Raw genomic sequence first — 13,774 nt, 5'->3', positions numbered from 1 at the left:
AATTTTTTCATTTTCCATTTAAAAACACAAAAAGTGTATTTAATTATAACAATAGAAATTATAGATTTCCTATGCTTTTACACGAGTAGAATGGTAATGGTACCAAGAACTGATTACACTGTTACAGTGTTTTCAAAATTATTAAATTTTTAACGTGCAAATATTGCGTCTAACATTTCCATTGCTCAAATTTATTAACTAATTATTTTAATAAATGAATAAAATCTAATTATTTCAAGTTTATATTAGTTATTCTGAAAGCACTAAATTGCCAAAGTATTTGTTCCCATTATTACTGTTTCTAATCTCCATTTTATGTACATTTGATGTAAAATTGGTGGTCTAAAAACCGTTTAGCGTATGTATAACCACACAAAACCAGTACCACTTCCAAATCCAAGGTGACAAAAGTTTGACATTTACCATTAGTTTTATTTGAAAAGTTTGCTCATGTGTCTAGTTTTTGCAGAGAATTGTGTTAATTTTATTGCTAAACCGTTGTTATATTCATTACACATTAAGTAATAAGTTTTCTACAATGGAAATATCTGATGAAAATCTAAATACTTTGGCCCAATATCTACAACAAACTCTTAATCCTGATATAAATGTTAGAAAGCCGGGTAATTTGTGTTTATTGTACATTGTTAATGTTTTGCAAATGATTTTTTATTGATAAACAAATACCTATGTTTCTAATAAAAGTAAAAAGTCTCATAAGTAATATTTCGAATTTTTAAGAAAATCTCAGCGTGGTTAGCTGTTTATGACGTAGATTTTTGGGGTTCTACATTACTTTGTTTCGTGTTTTAGCCGAGAAGTTCTTGGAAGGAGTTGAAGTTAACCAGAACTACCCAGTATTATTGTTAAATTTGGTTCATAAAGATGGAGTAGATATGACCATTCGAATTGCTGGAGCAATTGCATTTAAAAATTATATTAAGAGGAACTGGAATGTGGTAAGAAATCAGAATAAATTAAATTAACTTGTCATTTTCTAACGTTATATTTATTTATTTTTAAAGGAAGATGAGCAGCCAGATAGAATTCATGAAACAGACCGTACTGCTATTAAGAACTTGATCATTACTTTAATGCTAACTTCTCCTGAAGCAATTCAAAAACAACTTAGTGATGCAATAAGTATCATTGGTAAAACAGACTTTCCAACAAAATGGCCAGAACTTATTACACAAATGGTTGACAAGTTTGGGACAGGTAATAATGTTTATTATTGGTTTCCTTTAATATAACATACTTTTCAAAATGTATTTCAGGTGATTTTAATGTTATAAATGGTATATTAAGAACAGCCCACTCATTATTCAAGAAATATCGATATGAGTTTAAGTCAAATAAGTTATGGACAGAAATAAAGTTTGTCCTAGAAAGACTGGCGCAACCATTAACAGATTTACTTGTGGTAAATTATTTTAGAATTTTCATCAACCTAAAAGAGGTAGTGCTTCAATGTGCTATTGATAGATGCTTTCTTTCAGGCATTAATGAACTTGACACAGCAACATGCAGGAGATGTTAATGCTTTAAAAGTTATTTATAATTCTCTAGTACTTGTCTGCAAAGTATTTTATTCATTGAATTTCCAAGATTTGCCAGAATTTTTTGAAGACAATATGTCAGTATGGATGACCAATTTTCATACTTTGCTTACTGTGCAAGTGAAAGCTTTAGAAACTGGAGTAAGTTTATTTTTTTTACCATATTTTTTAAGAACTTGTATTGACTGACATTTGACTGTACTTGAACACTTGAAAGCTAGACAACTGGCATATAAGTTTAAAGTGGTTCAACTACTGTTTTATAGTAGGATTGTTCAAAAATCTTAATCAAAAACACTTACTACATGTTGAAGTTGCTTATTTCCTATCATTTATGAGTACCCTTAGGTTATTAATTTTTGTCATTGTAAACCAAAGGAACCTAATTTATCTATGTTTTTTAAAGGATGATGAGACAGGTGTCTTAGAGCAGCTGAAGTCACAAGTGTGTGATAACTTGGCTTTGTATGCACAAAAATACGATGAAGAATTTCAACCTTATCTGCCACAGTTTGTAACTGATGTATGGAACTTGCTAATATCTACTGGATTGCAACCAAAATATGATTTGGTAAATAAGTAATAATCTAATAAATCCTTGATTATTATACAGATCATATTTCAGCTTGTTTCAAATGCTCTTCAATTTTTAACAACCGTTGCAGAAAGAGCTCATTATCGCAACCTATTTGAAGATGGCAACGTTTTGAACAGCATTTGTGAAAAAGTTATTATTCCAAACATGGAATTCAGACGTATGGAGTAAAATTTAACTGCAAATCTTGTATTTTATTTTTATTTGTTCTAATTTCAGAATCTGATGAAGAATTGTTTGAAGATAATCCTGAAGAATATATAAGAAGAGATATAGAAGGTTCTGATTCAGACACACGTAGGAGAGCAGCTTGCGATCTCGTCAGTACACTTAGTCAAAACTTCGAAGAAAAGATTATGGGTATTTTTGGAAATTACATACAGGTAATATTCAATTTTTTTATTTCGTAAAAGTGTTTTATTTTTCACTTTATTTTTACTTTTATTCCTATTCAAAGGTAATGCTAAGTAAATATGCGGAAAATCCCCTTCAACATTGGAAAAGTAAAGATTCAGCGATGTATCTGGTAACTTCCCTTGTTAGTAGGGGTGCCACTCAAAAACACGGTGTAACCAAAACCAGTCTTTTAGTTTCCGTTCCACAGTTTTGTCAAGAACACATTATACCAGAACTCAACAGACCCAACCGTAAGTTATCTTTACAGCTATATTGTAATGTCTATTTTGATTTACTAATAAGACTTAAACTATAATATTCGTGTCATTCTCTACAAGATTTTATTTACAGTTGATGAACTTCCGGTCTTAAAGGCTGACGCCATAAAGTACATTATGATGTTCAGGTCTGTGCTTGCCAGCGATCTCTTGATTTCTACAATTCCACAATTAATAAGACACATCACAGCCGAAAGCTGTGTTGTTCACACTTATGCTGCCTGTACCATAGAGAAGTTGCTGGTTATGAAGGATGCCACTCAGATGCCCTTGTAAGTAATTAGGTATATATTTTCCAGAGATTGCATTGTTAAACATAAATCTTTGTCATTTATAAAAAAAAAATAACTGCCATAATGATACGTTTCTTTCGATGTTTTGTTTGTTGTATAAGTTAGATTTAACTTTTTTACAGAATAAGCGGTGATTATTTGAATCAGTATGCAGGAGATCTGTTATCCAAGCTTCTAGCGACATTAGAAAAGCCTGTTTCAGAAGAAAATGAATACGTTATGAAAGGTGAATTTAAAACAATAATGCATTTTAAACTAACATAATATATTTATATTAATATTACATAATAATTTATTTTGTTAATTTCTATTTTCAGCTCTAATGAGAAGTTTTTCGACTTTACAAGAAAGAGTTATTCCGTTCTTAGGGGCTATTTTACCTAAACTAACAGAGAAATTGCAGTTGGTTGCGAAAAATCCATCTAAACCTCATTTTAATCATTTCCTATTTGAAACATTTTCTTTATCAATTAGGCAAGTTTTTAATTTTATTTTTGTTCATCAATTTCTACCTATAACTTTAGTGAAAATCATTTGTTTTATGTAGCTGAAAGATTAATTGTAATTTAACACCCTTTCATTTCTCTTGTACTTCTAGAATTGTATGTAAAAGTAATCCAACAGCGATTTCTTCCTTTGAAGACGTACTCTTCCCGATTTTTCAAGGAATTTTACAACAAGATATTCAAGGTATTTACCCATATATACTATTATTTCGCTAAGTGCTTCTAAATTCTTTATTTTTATATGAATTACCCATGCTATTATTTTCAGAGTTTATTCCGTATGTTTTCCAATTATTATCTCTATTAATGGAACTCACCCCGCCTGGTGCGATTTCGGAACCGTACATGCAACTTTTGCCCTGCTTGTTAGCCCCAGTTTTATGGGAGCGACCCGCGAATATCAGCCCACTTGTACGACAACTTTGTGCATATCTTACCCAAGCAGCACCACAAGTTATTGCACAAGACAAATTGGTACGTTCAACAAATGTTTTATTAATTTTTTTCCAATTTTCACATTTACAACTAAGTGTTCTTTTATTTGAATCTCTCTATCATGTTGATGATTTTAGGGTGGGTTTTTGGGCGTTTTTCAAAAATTGGTCGCTTCTAAAACCAATGATCACGAAGGATTTTATTTGCTGCAAACAATTATTCAACATACTCCAACGTAAGTTTCAACATCTATTAGTGACTATGTATGCAATAATCGTCATTTTTGCCATTTTAATCGGTTGGGTGCTATAATTGATAATATTATTACTTTATAACTTTTTCTTTGAGGATATAATGATACAGTTCTGTTTTTGTTTTCCATTTAATTATTTTCTACTTATTAGAGAAGCACTGGCGCCCTACCATAAACAAATCTTCTTCCTACTGTTTCAAAGATTGTCTTCAAGTAAAACAACAAAATATGTAGTTGGATTAATAGTTTTCTTCTGTTTGTACGCTGTGAAATTCTCAGCAAGCGAACTTGTTCAAACAGTTGATGGGATTCAAGCTCAGTAAGTTAATACCTTATTACATATAGTTTTCTTAAAGGAGTCGTTCATAGAATACGTTCGCAAATACGGGGAAGAGAGGGGTATCGCTTAGCGTGACGAGATATGACAAGGGGGACGGAGAAGTCTAAGGAAATGTAACGTTCGCAGTTCTTCAATTTTATTTTACTGTTTTTCTTAACTTGGTGGAACAGCTTCTATAACGTAATATTTGTTAGGGGGGTGGTTGATGTGACGAAGGGTGAAATTCTGAGTGACGTATTTTATGGACGACCCCAAATCATTGTTTTTATATTTAAAGTGCCTTTTATCAGTCAGATATAGTGCTATAGTGATCGTATTTTTACTTTTCCTTTAAAAAATATAAGTACATATTATAAACAGTATCGTATTTAATTTTTACTCATTATATAATATTCAATTTTCTTTTACTTTTTAGAATGTTTGGTATGGTATTGGAAAAACTTTTCTTAACCGATCTGCAAAAGGTTTCGGGTGGAATCGAACGTAAAATAGTTGCTTGTGGAGTCACCAAGTTGCTCTGCGACTGTCCGGAAGTATATTCGGGAACTTATAAGAAATATTGGGCACCTCTTCTTCAGGTAGATCATGCTATTTAGCTTTTATGCGACTGATTAATTGTTATTAACAACCGACATGAATTATTTTAGTCGCTAATAAATTTCTTCGAGGGACAAATAGATGAAAGCACATTTCCGGATGACCATTTCATCGAAGTTGATGATACTCCAACGTGGCAGACCACCAGTGCTAAGCTTAGTTTTGCCAACAGTAGCAAAGTGGATCCTCTACAAGGTAACTCTTTATTAGTTTTACAGTAATATACGTTTGTATTGCAAGTATATAGATAAATAACAATATTTTAGCTAATATGTACTTTTGTGAACCAATGAGAAAACCTATTAGAAGGTATTCAGTACTTATAATTTCATTTTAGGCATATCAGAGCCTAGACAGTTCTTGTCACAAAGCCTGGCAACTTTGGGTAATTCTCAGCCGGGACTATTACCTCCTATGGTAAACACTATCGATCATACCAGTCTTACGCATTTGCAAGGATATTTAGCCAAATTTGGCTTCCAGTTAGTTTAAAGTCTATTATAAAGTGTACTACGTCGCCTCATGTAAAAAGTTTATGTAAATCTAGAAACGAAAACGTTTTTGTACCACTTCGATTTGTTAAACTGATAACAGGTAACATTCATCATCCCAAATATTGTTGTATTTTTTTTTATAAAAAGAACAAGATGTTAAAAGATATGTTTTGTATTTTGTTTGTCATTGTAATGAAGTGTTCTTTTTATTGTGAAAAAGTTTTGCCTAAAGAATTGTAAAATAATTCATTGCTTTTTGAATACCTTTTATTGTTTCATAGACAATTATGCTGATTAAAAAAATATTTTTCGTACTAATTACAGTATAATTTCATTCTTGAAACTGCGTGTGAGTTCCTTGTGCGGCAGTACGATTGAGTTAAGTAAAATTGTTTCAGAACGAACATTAACATCTCCACCTATAAAACGGAAAATAGTTTAGGTAAAATTAAAATTAAATATATTTTTAAATTGAATCTTAAATTTACTTTTAAAAATATTAATGTCATAGGGCTAACGCTGTAGTACCTCAGCAGAAAATTTTGCGTGTTTATTAATTAAAATGATCAGTTAGGGTTTACNCCCCTTTTCACCTTCTTAGGTATTGAATTTCGAAATATCCTTCCTTATTTCTTTTATACATCATAAAGAAAAATCTTTTGCAAACTTCAGCTATGCATATAATTCGAAAGGTTTTGTTTGGACATTGATACGAGGCAGTGAGTCAGGACTTTTCTACTTATATGTATACATACATACTTTACCGTTACTTTACCCGTTTATTCTCCAAAAAAATTTTTCATACAAATCTTGTCCTGACAATTGAGCCTTTCTCAAGTGATGCTACGTCATACATTTGGCAATTGATTTTAATATACATAATGATGTAATGATTTTATTTGTCAATTGTTTATCTTGGCATTTGAAATGGAGAAAATTAGGTCATTTGTGGAATAATTTTGAGTAGAATTTGCCTGTATTTTTGTGTTTCACGAATTTCTTTAAAAGCTACAAAATTGCAAGGTTTTTATAAAAATGGACTGATGGAGCAATAGTCGTCTTTTTCTTTGGGGGTTGAAAAAATTATACATATAGTAGGTACATTTAACACATATGGGACATTCTTTTACAAACCGAACACTGATCTGACCGATATATTTTCGGTTTCGCTGAAATTTTCTTTACGGGTTTTATATTGAAAAAAAAAAGATACGTGTTCGAGGAATTTTTTTTTATTAATATTTACTACTAAAGACTAGGGATGATAAGTGTATAGAATAAAGCCCCACGATAAAGTGTAATTAAGTTATCTGAAAATGATTGTTTTATTAATTTTTTATCTTCCTTATACTTATTTTAATAGTTCATAACATTTAGAATCATTCCAACTGATCAAGCATGAACCTCTTTAGAATTTTTGTCAGCTTTTTGTATTTCTTTATTTTCAATATATTTCATATAGTGCGAATGGATGTACTATTCAGACGCTGAAATATGTTTTTGTTAGGATTAGACGAATAAGGAGCTATTATCTATTAAAAAATGGTCTCTTTTTTTATGTAATTGTACTTTAATTTTTGTTCTACACGGGAATTACTCAAGAAAACTGATTGGCAGTTAAAATTAACAAAATATTAGGGATTTGCAAAACAGAAAGCCAAATTTTTAAAATTATTTGATCAAACCATGTACCACAGAAGTAGAATGAATATTAGCTGAAGGATGCACGTAGACATCTGGAATGATTACGCATTTACTTTTATTTTCACCACTATTAGTTTCAGCAAGTCTATCTGAATGCTGAGTTTTATACAGCTCCAAGTAATGTCTGTTTGCATAGATCGCAGAACCGGCTGTCTTAAGTTGTGCCCACCAATTATGGGTCTAAAATACAATTTCATTAGCCACCGAAAGTTCATTAACACTTCATAAATAATCATTATAAAGTACCTGTACAGCAAATACTCTTCCTGTACCAGCCAGAGGTGCAAGAATATCTTGCTCTAACTGGATGTACCCAGTTTCTTTACACCCATTGCCATTTCTATAAACAAAATATTTTAATAAAACATAAAAGAAATACTTTCAATGCACTCTTTACATATTATAGTGATCGTATTTTTACTTTTCCTTTAAAAAATATAAGTACATATTATAAACAGTATCGTATTTAATTTTTACTCATTATATAATATTCAATTTTCTTTTACTTTTTAGAATGTTTGGTATGGTATTGGAAAAACTTTTCTTAACCGATCTGCAAAAGGTTTCGGGTGGAATCGAACGTAAAATAGTTGCTTGTGGAGTCACCAAGTTGCTCTGCGACTGTCCGGAAGTATATTCGGGAACTTATAAGAAATATTGGGCACCTCTTCTTCAGGTAGATCATGCTATTTAGCTTTTATGCGACTGATTAATTGTTATTAACAACCGACATGAATTATTTTAGTCGCTAATAAATTTCTTCGAGGGACAAATAGATGAAAGCACATTTCCGGATGACCATTTCNTTCTTAAAAATAAAAAAATTGAAAGTAGAATTAAGTGGCAGTCTAAAAAGGCCACAAACAATTAACTAATTTTGGAAATGTAACAGCAAAAATCACTTTTAAGAGATATAGAGGAGTTTGGTGTAATTGAATAAAATGTAAATACTCAACAAACTGTACCTATTTAGATCTTGTTGTTTTGAATTAAATACTTCGCCTATCTTTTGAAAAATATCTGGGGAAAACAGATAGACTCCACAATTTATTAAAGTTGAAACATAAGAGCTGGGTTTCTCCACATAATGTTTCACTTCCTGAGTGTCCTTATCAATTACCATGCACCCATACTCTAAAGATTGCTGCCTGGTAGCTTCTGTTGACATTATAGTAACCTTTAATAAAAAATTTTTAACGTTATTTAGGGAGCAATGTCTTTCATTATTGTTCATTTATAAAGGAATTATAGCAACCAATAAAATAGATACTATTTACAGGCATGTATAAAATGTTAAGTTCTTGTTACTGCATTTTCATTAGATTATAAAGATTGTAAATACAATATTACTGTAATTGTGTATATTTTTAATTTGCTATATCTTTAAACAGCTTAAAATAGGTCATTTCTTTTTAACATGTTATATTAAGTGTTTTGCGGCAAAACATAAAGAAATACAGGTGTTTTCTTTGATATTAAAGTTCAATACCTGATAAAGCTTCTACAGCTAGTCAACCTAAAACTATGCAACTACTTTAAAACTATTTCAAGTGCACTCAAGATTAACTACATAAATTTTTTAAATACTGTATAAAATAATTTGTGAATGAAAGAAACTTACTAGAGCTTTGTCCTTTTTACTTTTATGAAATTCATATATATCCTGCAATTTAAAATCAGCACAAACATCTCCATTCATTACAAAAAAAGCTTCTGGTGACCCTACCCTGATTTGGTCTCGGAAATGAAATAGCCCCCCTGCTGTGCCAAGGGGGGCAAATTCTTGCAAATATCTATTGAAATTTTTATTTAACATTCTTTATGCATGTAATGTAATTTCAAAGAAGCACTTACTTTATAAAAATATTATGCTGCTGTTGCATTTCAGTAATGAAATTTTCGATTTGTGCAGTTGGATAAAATCCAATTAATAAAATTTCTTTCAAGTCCTTCAAAACTGTGCATGCTTCAATATGATGTTGAATAATGGGAAAGCCAGCTACTGGAAATAAGGGTTTTGGAATATCCAAGGACAGTGGACGAAATCTAGTCCCTAAAAATTATTCTTAAACAAGTTTGTACATTTTTGTACTGACTGTTGTTACCTTTTTGAGGACCACCGATTAAAATCACAGCTTTCAACATTGTGCTTTGGAGCTACCGGTTAACTAACTGTCATAAAGTGGTTTAAAACACTTACTAAATGGGAGTTTTTAAACATGTCCTAAATTAAGTTGAAGTGCGTTAACAGCCATAGTTAACAATTATTACAAGATAACAAATTCTTTAATTTTCACCTGTTCCACGTCAAATATCATATTTAAAAAAAGTAGTGTCTGTTGTACAGTTCGACAATATTATACATAAGACAATATTGGAAATGTATGGTTATTCGCATATATAAAAGTTCTGCACCATCTCTCGTAAGGTGCTCCACTAAGGCACCGAATTTAAATAGATCTAACTTTTGTTTTAAGTTTTTGAATGTTGTTTCTTTCATAAATGTATGATTTTATCCACATCATAATATACATACATCTGTTATCTATAGCTTAATGTACATAGATAATAGATACTTGGCGAATTGCTTTTTCATCTACGTTCTATAGGTTTTTCCTTTATAGTTATCTATATATCCGCAGCATAAATTGACAGTTATTTATGAATCTATGAATTTTATAGATCTTGCGATGTTCCACCTTCTTGTCCACCTTGCCATCTTTTATTAAAAGGGACGCTACGTCGCCATTTTGAAAATTTTGCTATTTTATTTGCTTTTCGGTGCGTCTTTTCNTAATTAAAATGATCAGTTAGGGTTTACCTAAAACAGTAATGGACGGATGCATCCTGCCGTCTTCTTTGAATAAAGGAGGATTTTCCATTTTGGCGAAGGGTTTATTAGGATCGGGATCGGTGGGAGTGCCTTCAACTCGTGTCCAGCGACCAATTCTAGAATTTTGGCCTATAATACTGTGTCGTATAAGACTATGACTTTCTATAACGGCTCCGTTTAGAATAATACTTTCTCTTACTCGAACACCTGGACCAATGGTAACATTACGACCTATGCTGACATTAGGACCAAGCTGTAAGTAATGATTAACGTTTTTATTAATATTTACTTTGTACTTCTAGAATTGTATGTAAAAGTAATCCAACAGCGATTTCTTCCTTTGAAGACGTACTCTTCCCGATTTTTCAAGGAATTTTACAACAAGATATTCAAGGTATTTACCCATATATACTATTATTTCGCTAAGTGCTTCTAAATTCTTTATTTTTATATGAATTACCCATGCTATTATTTTCAGAGTTTATTCCGTATGTTTTCCAATTATTATCTCTATTAATGGAACTCACCCCGCCTGGTGCGATTTCGGAACCGTACATGCAACTTTTGCCCTGCTTGTTAGCCCCAGTTTTATGGGAGCGACCCGCGAATATCAGCCCACTTGTACGACAACTTTGTGCATATCTTACCCAAGCAGCACCACAAGTTATTGCACAAGACAAATTGGTACGTTCAACAAATGTTTTATTAATTTTTTTCCAATTTTCACATTTACAACTAAGTGTTCTTTTATTTGAATCTCTCTATCATGTTGATGATTTTAGGGTGGGTTTTTGGGCGTTTTTCAAAAATTGGTCGCTTCTAAAACCAATGATCACGAAGGATTTTATTTGCTGCAAACAATTATTCAACATACTCCAACGTAAGTTTCAACATCTATTAGTGACTATGTATGCAATAATCGTCATTTTTGCCATTTTAATCGGTTGGGTGCTATAATTGATAATATTATTACTTTATAACTTTTTCTTTGAGGATATAATGATACAGTTCTGTTTTTGTTTTCCATTTAATTATTTTCTACTTATTAGAGAAGCACTGGCGCCCTACCATAAACAAATCTTCTTCCTACTGTTTCAAAGATTGTCTTCAAGTAAAACAACAAAAAAAAGATTATGTATGTATTTTACTAACAAGTAAGCAAAAACTGTAGCGTTTTATTGATTTTCGACATTATTTGCATTTTTTAAGTTAAAAATATTCTTTGTAAAACATTAACAATATTAATTAGTGTTATTTTTGTTAAATGGTTATTGTGTTGTTTAGGGTTCTGTTGAATAATAACTAATTAATGGTGGTACATCATTAACATTGGTTATTGTACAAAGGAACTTGTTAGATAGGCAATGGGGCAGCTTCGGCTTATTGCTAACATATGTCGATAGTTTAGTAGATTTACCTAGTTTCTTGCAAATAAAATCTACTAAGCTATATTTATTAAGTGTTCTGTTACGCTTACATGGTGCAGATATTTTGTTTTAATAGATATTTTATGTTTTAATTAGAAACTTATGGTAGATTAATTTGTTATTTAGTATAAACTAGTTCTTCCCCCTGCTCCCGGCCATTTTTATTGCTCCTCTATGACGTAGCGTCGGCCATCATTCTTTTCTAATTGTTGCAGTTGACTGCCATCATTCTTTTTCAATTGTTGTCGCATTGTTACTGATGTCAGCCATTATGGTTTTTTAATAGATGTATAGTAATCAATGATTAAAATTTAAAAGAAATGTTTGTAAATAGGTATGCAACACATCGTATACTTCAGCATAAGAAATTGCTGATACTAACTTTCATTTACGTAATACTACTTTGCCCTGTGCTGACAGCACTCATACTTTTTTTAGATTTAATATTATTAATTCTGTAAGTTGTACAATTTCTTATGGAGCATACTATGTATACCAAATAATGTGCTATCATCTTACGGACAGCTACTGAACAAATTCTTCTGTTAGGAAATTATAAAATGATACCTACTTTTCTTCATAGAAATAATATAGTTAGTAACCATTAATAATGTTGGCGATACTGATAGCAATTTGACAATAGTAATCATATATATCTCACTGGTTCTCTGCATTTCCTTCTTTTTAGGTTGTCATTTGTGGCAGTTTGTTCTGTTGTCAGTTGAGTGCGTGTATCACGAGGTCGAGAAATCCAGTTAATACTATTTTTCGGAATGGTTGCAGAAGGTAAAACAGATCAAATTGAAAACCCAATTGATTGACTAGACGGAGGACGGCTTTCCCAAGAACTGTCGACGAAATATATCAAGATTCCGCGTAAAAGTTGTTGCCAACCCAGGGGGTGGCTGCCGAAGGTATATATTTGCCATATTTATTCATTTTACCATGCTTTTGATACTTAACTACACCTCTAAAATATGCTTAATATGCCCACCTTATAACCGCAAGTCGATTTATTCAAATGATATCGTCAAATAATTTTACACATCCACGATTCATAATAATATACGTTATGAAGTCACATTTTCTTTGTAGTTGCCTATTACATAAAAGCTACTTTAGTAAGTTATAAATTTTCCATTGTCAAATAAAAAACCTAAAAATAACATCTTACTTTTTAAATTACAAAGTGTATTAATAACTGTTGTGAAACTAGAGCTAGATCCTTATTGTATGACAATTTACTTAATAATGCATAATTTGCCTTTTTGAAAGCAGGTATAATATTATTCTACATAAATCTTTTTAAATCTAACTCAACGGCACAAAATTTCTCTTTTATCTTAATATTCGTATTTACCTAATATATTTTCCCTAAAGCCCATATGGGACTTCTAAAACTCCTTCAATTTCTAGTTATTGGAATATCTTAGATGTTACATATTTTTTCAACGGAATTATTTGTGTATTTTTTATTTTAAATTTTTTAAATTACTACTTTCACCTGACCTGTTGATGTACTTTTTACTGGGTGTCGCAATTTGTGGCTGTGGTTAAAGTGAGTTATTAACCAGTGAACTCCCTAAGTATGTGAAAAAAGTGATTTTGGTGCAGTCTAATATTAAGTGAAATAAATTTTCCTGAGATTGCATCACATGTTATTCTGAATTTTGTCTTTTTATTGAATTTTATTTATTTCTGTTTTCGAATCTATCTTGTTCGTGCTATTTTTTTTTTGTAAAAGTGTAATTAGTAACTGAGTAAAGCGTGCAAATATAAACTTCATTCTCAAGCAAGAGTCAGAATAACTTGCATGTATTGCAGAACTTAATTATTTTTTGTTGTAATTTTAAAATGAAATTAAGTAGAACTATCATTGCACGCTTTTTCAGGTACTTCATAATTAACATAACGAATAGGAATGTAGACAAAGCATGAGGAACAAGAAAAGCACTATAGATATTCAATCTAAAAAAGACAAGTTTTTTATTACAAAAAATGACTTTAATAAACAGCCATCCCATACCAATGAAGCATCTTCCAGCGGGAGCAGTGGATTTTTTG

General features: G+C 31.1%; 3 protein-coding genes and 2 long non-coding RNA genes across 5 annotated transcripts; 3 read left to right on the top strand and 2 right to left on the bottom strand.

Annotated features, from left to right (window-relative positions):
- The first annotated feature begins 406 nt into the window (after window positions 1-406).
- Window positions 407-5,904, top strand: LOC108740460 (exportin-2). Its single transcript, XM_025981459.1, has 19 exons — window positions 407-623; window positions 814-959; window positions 1,026-1,218; window positions 1,278-1,423; window positions 1,500-1,700; window positions 1,966-2,130; window positions 2,185-2,314; window positions 2,374-2,537; window positions 2,612-2,801; window positions 2,902-3,100; window positions 3,244-3,347; window positions 3,439-3,595; window positions 3,720-3,811; window positions 3,896-4,101; window positions 4,200-4,297; window positions 4,467-4,634; window positions 5,071-5,233; window positions 5,303-5,447; window positions 5,590-5,904. Exons 1-19 carry the CDS (start codon window positions 539-541, stop codon window positions 5,742-5,744), a joined length of 2,907 nt encoding a protein of 968 aa, XP_025837244.1. The 5' UTR covers window positions 407-538; the 3' UTR covers window positions 5,745-5,904.
- Window positions 5,905-5,995: 91 nt separating this feature from the next.
- LOC112906726 lies at window positions 5,996-10,567 on the bottom strand. Its single transcript, XR_003232533.1, has 2 exons — window positions 10,272-10,567; window positions 5,996-6,165 (listed from the first exon to the last, which is right to left on the bottom strand). It is a non-coding gene; the product is annotated as an uncharacterized LOC112906726 (long non-coding RNA).
- Window positions 7,341-9,787, bottom strand: LOC108740473 (mannose-1-phosphate guanyltransferase alpha-A). The gene is made up of 6 exons (XM_018474800.2): window positions 9,556-9,787; window positions 9,305-9,503; window positions 9,072-9,243; window positions 8,416-8,627; window positions 7,697-7,790; window positions 7,341-7,630 (listed from the first exon to the last, which is right to left on the bottom strand). The coding sequence occupies exons 1-6, from the start codon at window positions 9,593-9,595 to the stop codon at window positions 7,418-7,420; spliced, it is 930 nt and encodes a 309-aa protein (XP_018330302.1). The 5' UTR covers window positions 9,596-9,787; the 3' UTR covers window positions 7,341-7,417.
- Window positions 10,568-10,588: 21 nt separating the features above from the next.
- LOC112906729 (exportin-2-like) lies at window positions 10,589-11,441 on the top strand. The gene is made up of 4 exons (XM_025981467.1): window positions 10,589-10,677; window positions 10,762-10,967; window positions 11,066-11,163; window positions 11,333-11,441. The coding sequence occupies exons 2-4, from the start codon at window positions 10,800-10,802 to the stop codon at window positions 11,439-11,441; spliced, it is 375 nt and encodes a 124-aa protein (XP_025837252.1). The 5' UTR covers window positions 10,589-10,677; window positions 10,762-10,799.
- Window positions 11,442-12,372: 931 nt separating this feature from the next.
- Window positions 12,373-13,679, top strand: LOC112906728. Its single transcript, XR_003232535.1, has 2 exons — window positions 12,373-12,624; window positions 13,603-13,679. It is a non-coding gene; the product is annotated as an uncharacterized LOC112906728 (long non-coding RNA).
- Window positions 13,680-13,774: the final 95 nt, after the last annotated feature.

The sequence above is a fragment of the Agrilus planipennis genome, unplaced genomic scaffold (genome assembly GCF_000699045.2).
Source record: "Agrilus planipennis isolate EAB-ADULT unplaced genomic scaffold, Apla_2.0 scaffold57, whole genome shotgun sequence".
NCBI lineage: Eukaryota > Metazoa > Arthropoda > Insecta > Coleoptera > Buprestidae > Agrilus > Agrilus planipennis.
The sequence above is the reverse complement of the archived record's forward strand: the minus strand, read 5'-3'. Positions and strand labels throughout refer to the sequence as shown.

Excerpts from the sequence above, each read along its gene's own strand:
- LOC108740460 (XM_025981459.1), top strand. The coding sequence starts at position 539 with ATGGAAATATCTGATGAAAATCTAAATACTTTGGCCCAATATCTACAA. Across the intron at positions 1,701-1,965 it reads TGAAAGCTTTAGAAACTGGA|GATGATGAGACAGGTGTCTT; the intron begins GTAAGTTTATTT and ends TGTTTTTTAAAG. Across the intron at positions 2,315-2,373 it reads TCCAAACATGGAATTCAGAC|AATCTGATGAAGAATTGTTT; the intron begins GTATGGAGTAAA and ends TTCTAATTTCAG.
- LOC108740473 (XM_018474800.2), bottom strand. The coding sequence starts at position 9,595 with ATGTTGAAAGCTGTGATTTTAATCGGTGGTCCTCAAAAAG. Across the intron at positions 9,244-9,304 it reads CAGCATAATATTTTTATAAA|ATATTTGCAAGAATTTGCCC; the intron begins GTAAGTGCTTCT and ends AAATTTCAATAG. Across the intron at positions 7,791-8,415 it reads AAACAACAAGATCTAAATAG|AAATGGCAATGGGTGTAAAG; the intron begins GTACAGTTTGTT and ends TTTTGTTTATAG.
- LOC112906729 (XM_025981467.1), top strand. The coding sequence starts at position 10,800 with ATGGAACTCACCCCGCCTGGTGCGATTTCGGAACCGTACATGCAACTT. Across the intron at positions 10,968-11,065 it reads TTATTGCACAAGACAAATTG|GGTGGGTTTTTGGGCGTTTT; the intron begins GTACGTTCAACA and ends TGATGATTTTAG. Across the intron at positions 11,164-11,332 it reads ATTATTCAACATACTCCAAC|AGAAGCACTGGCGCCCTACC; the intron begins GTAAGTTTCAAC and ends TCTACTTATTAG.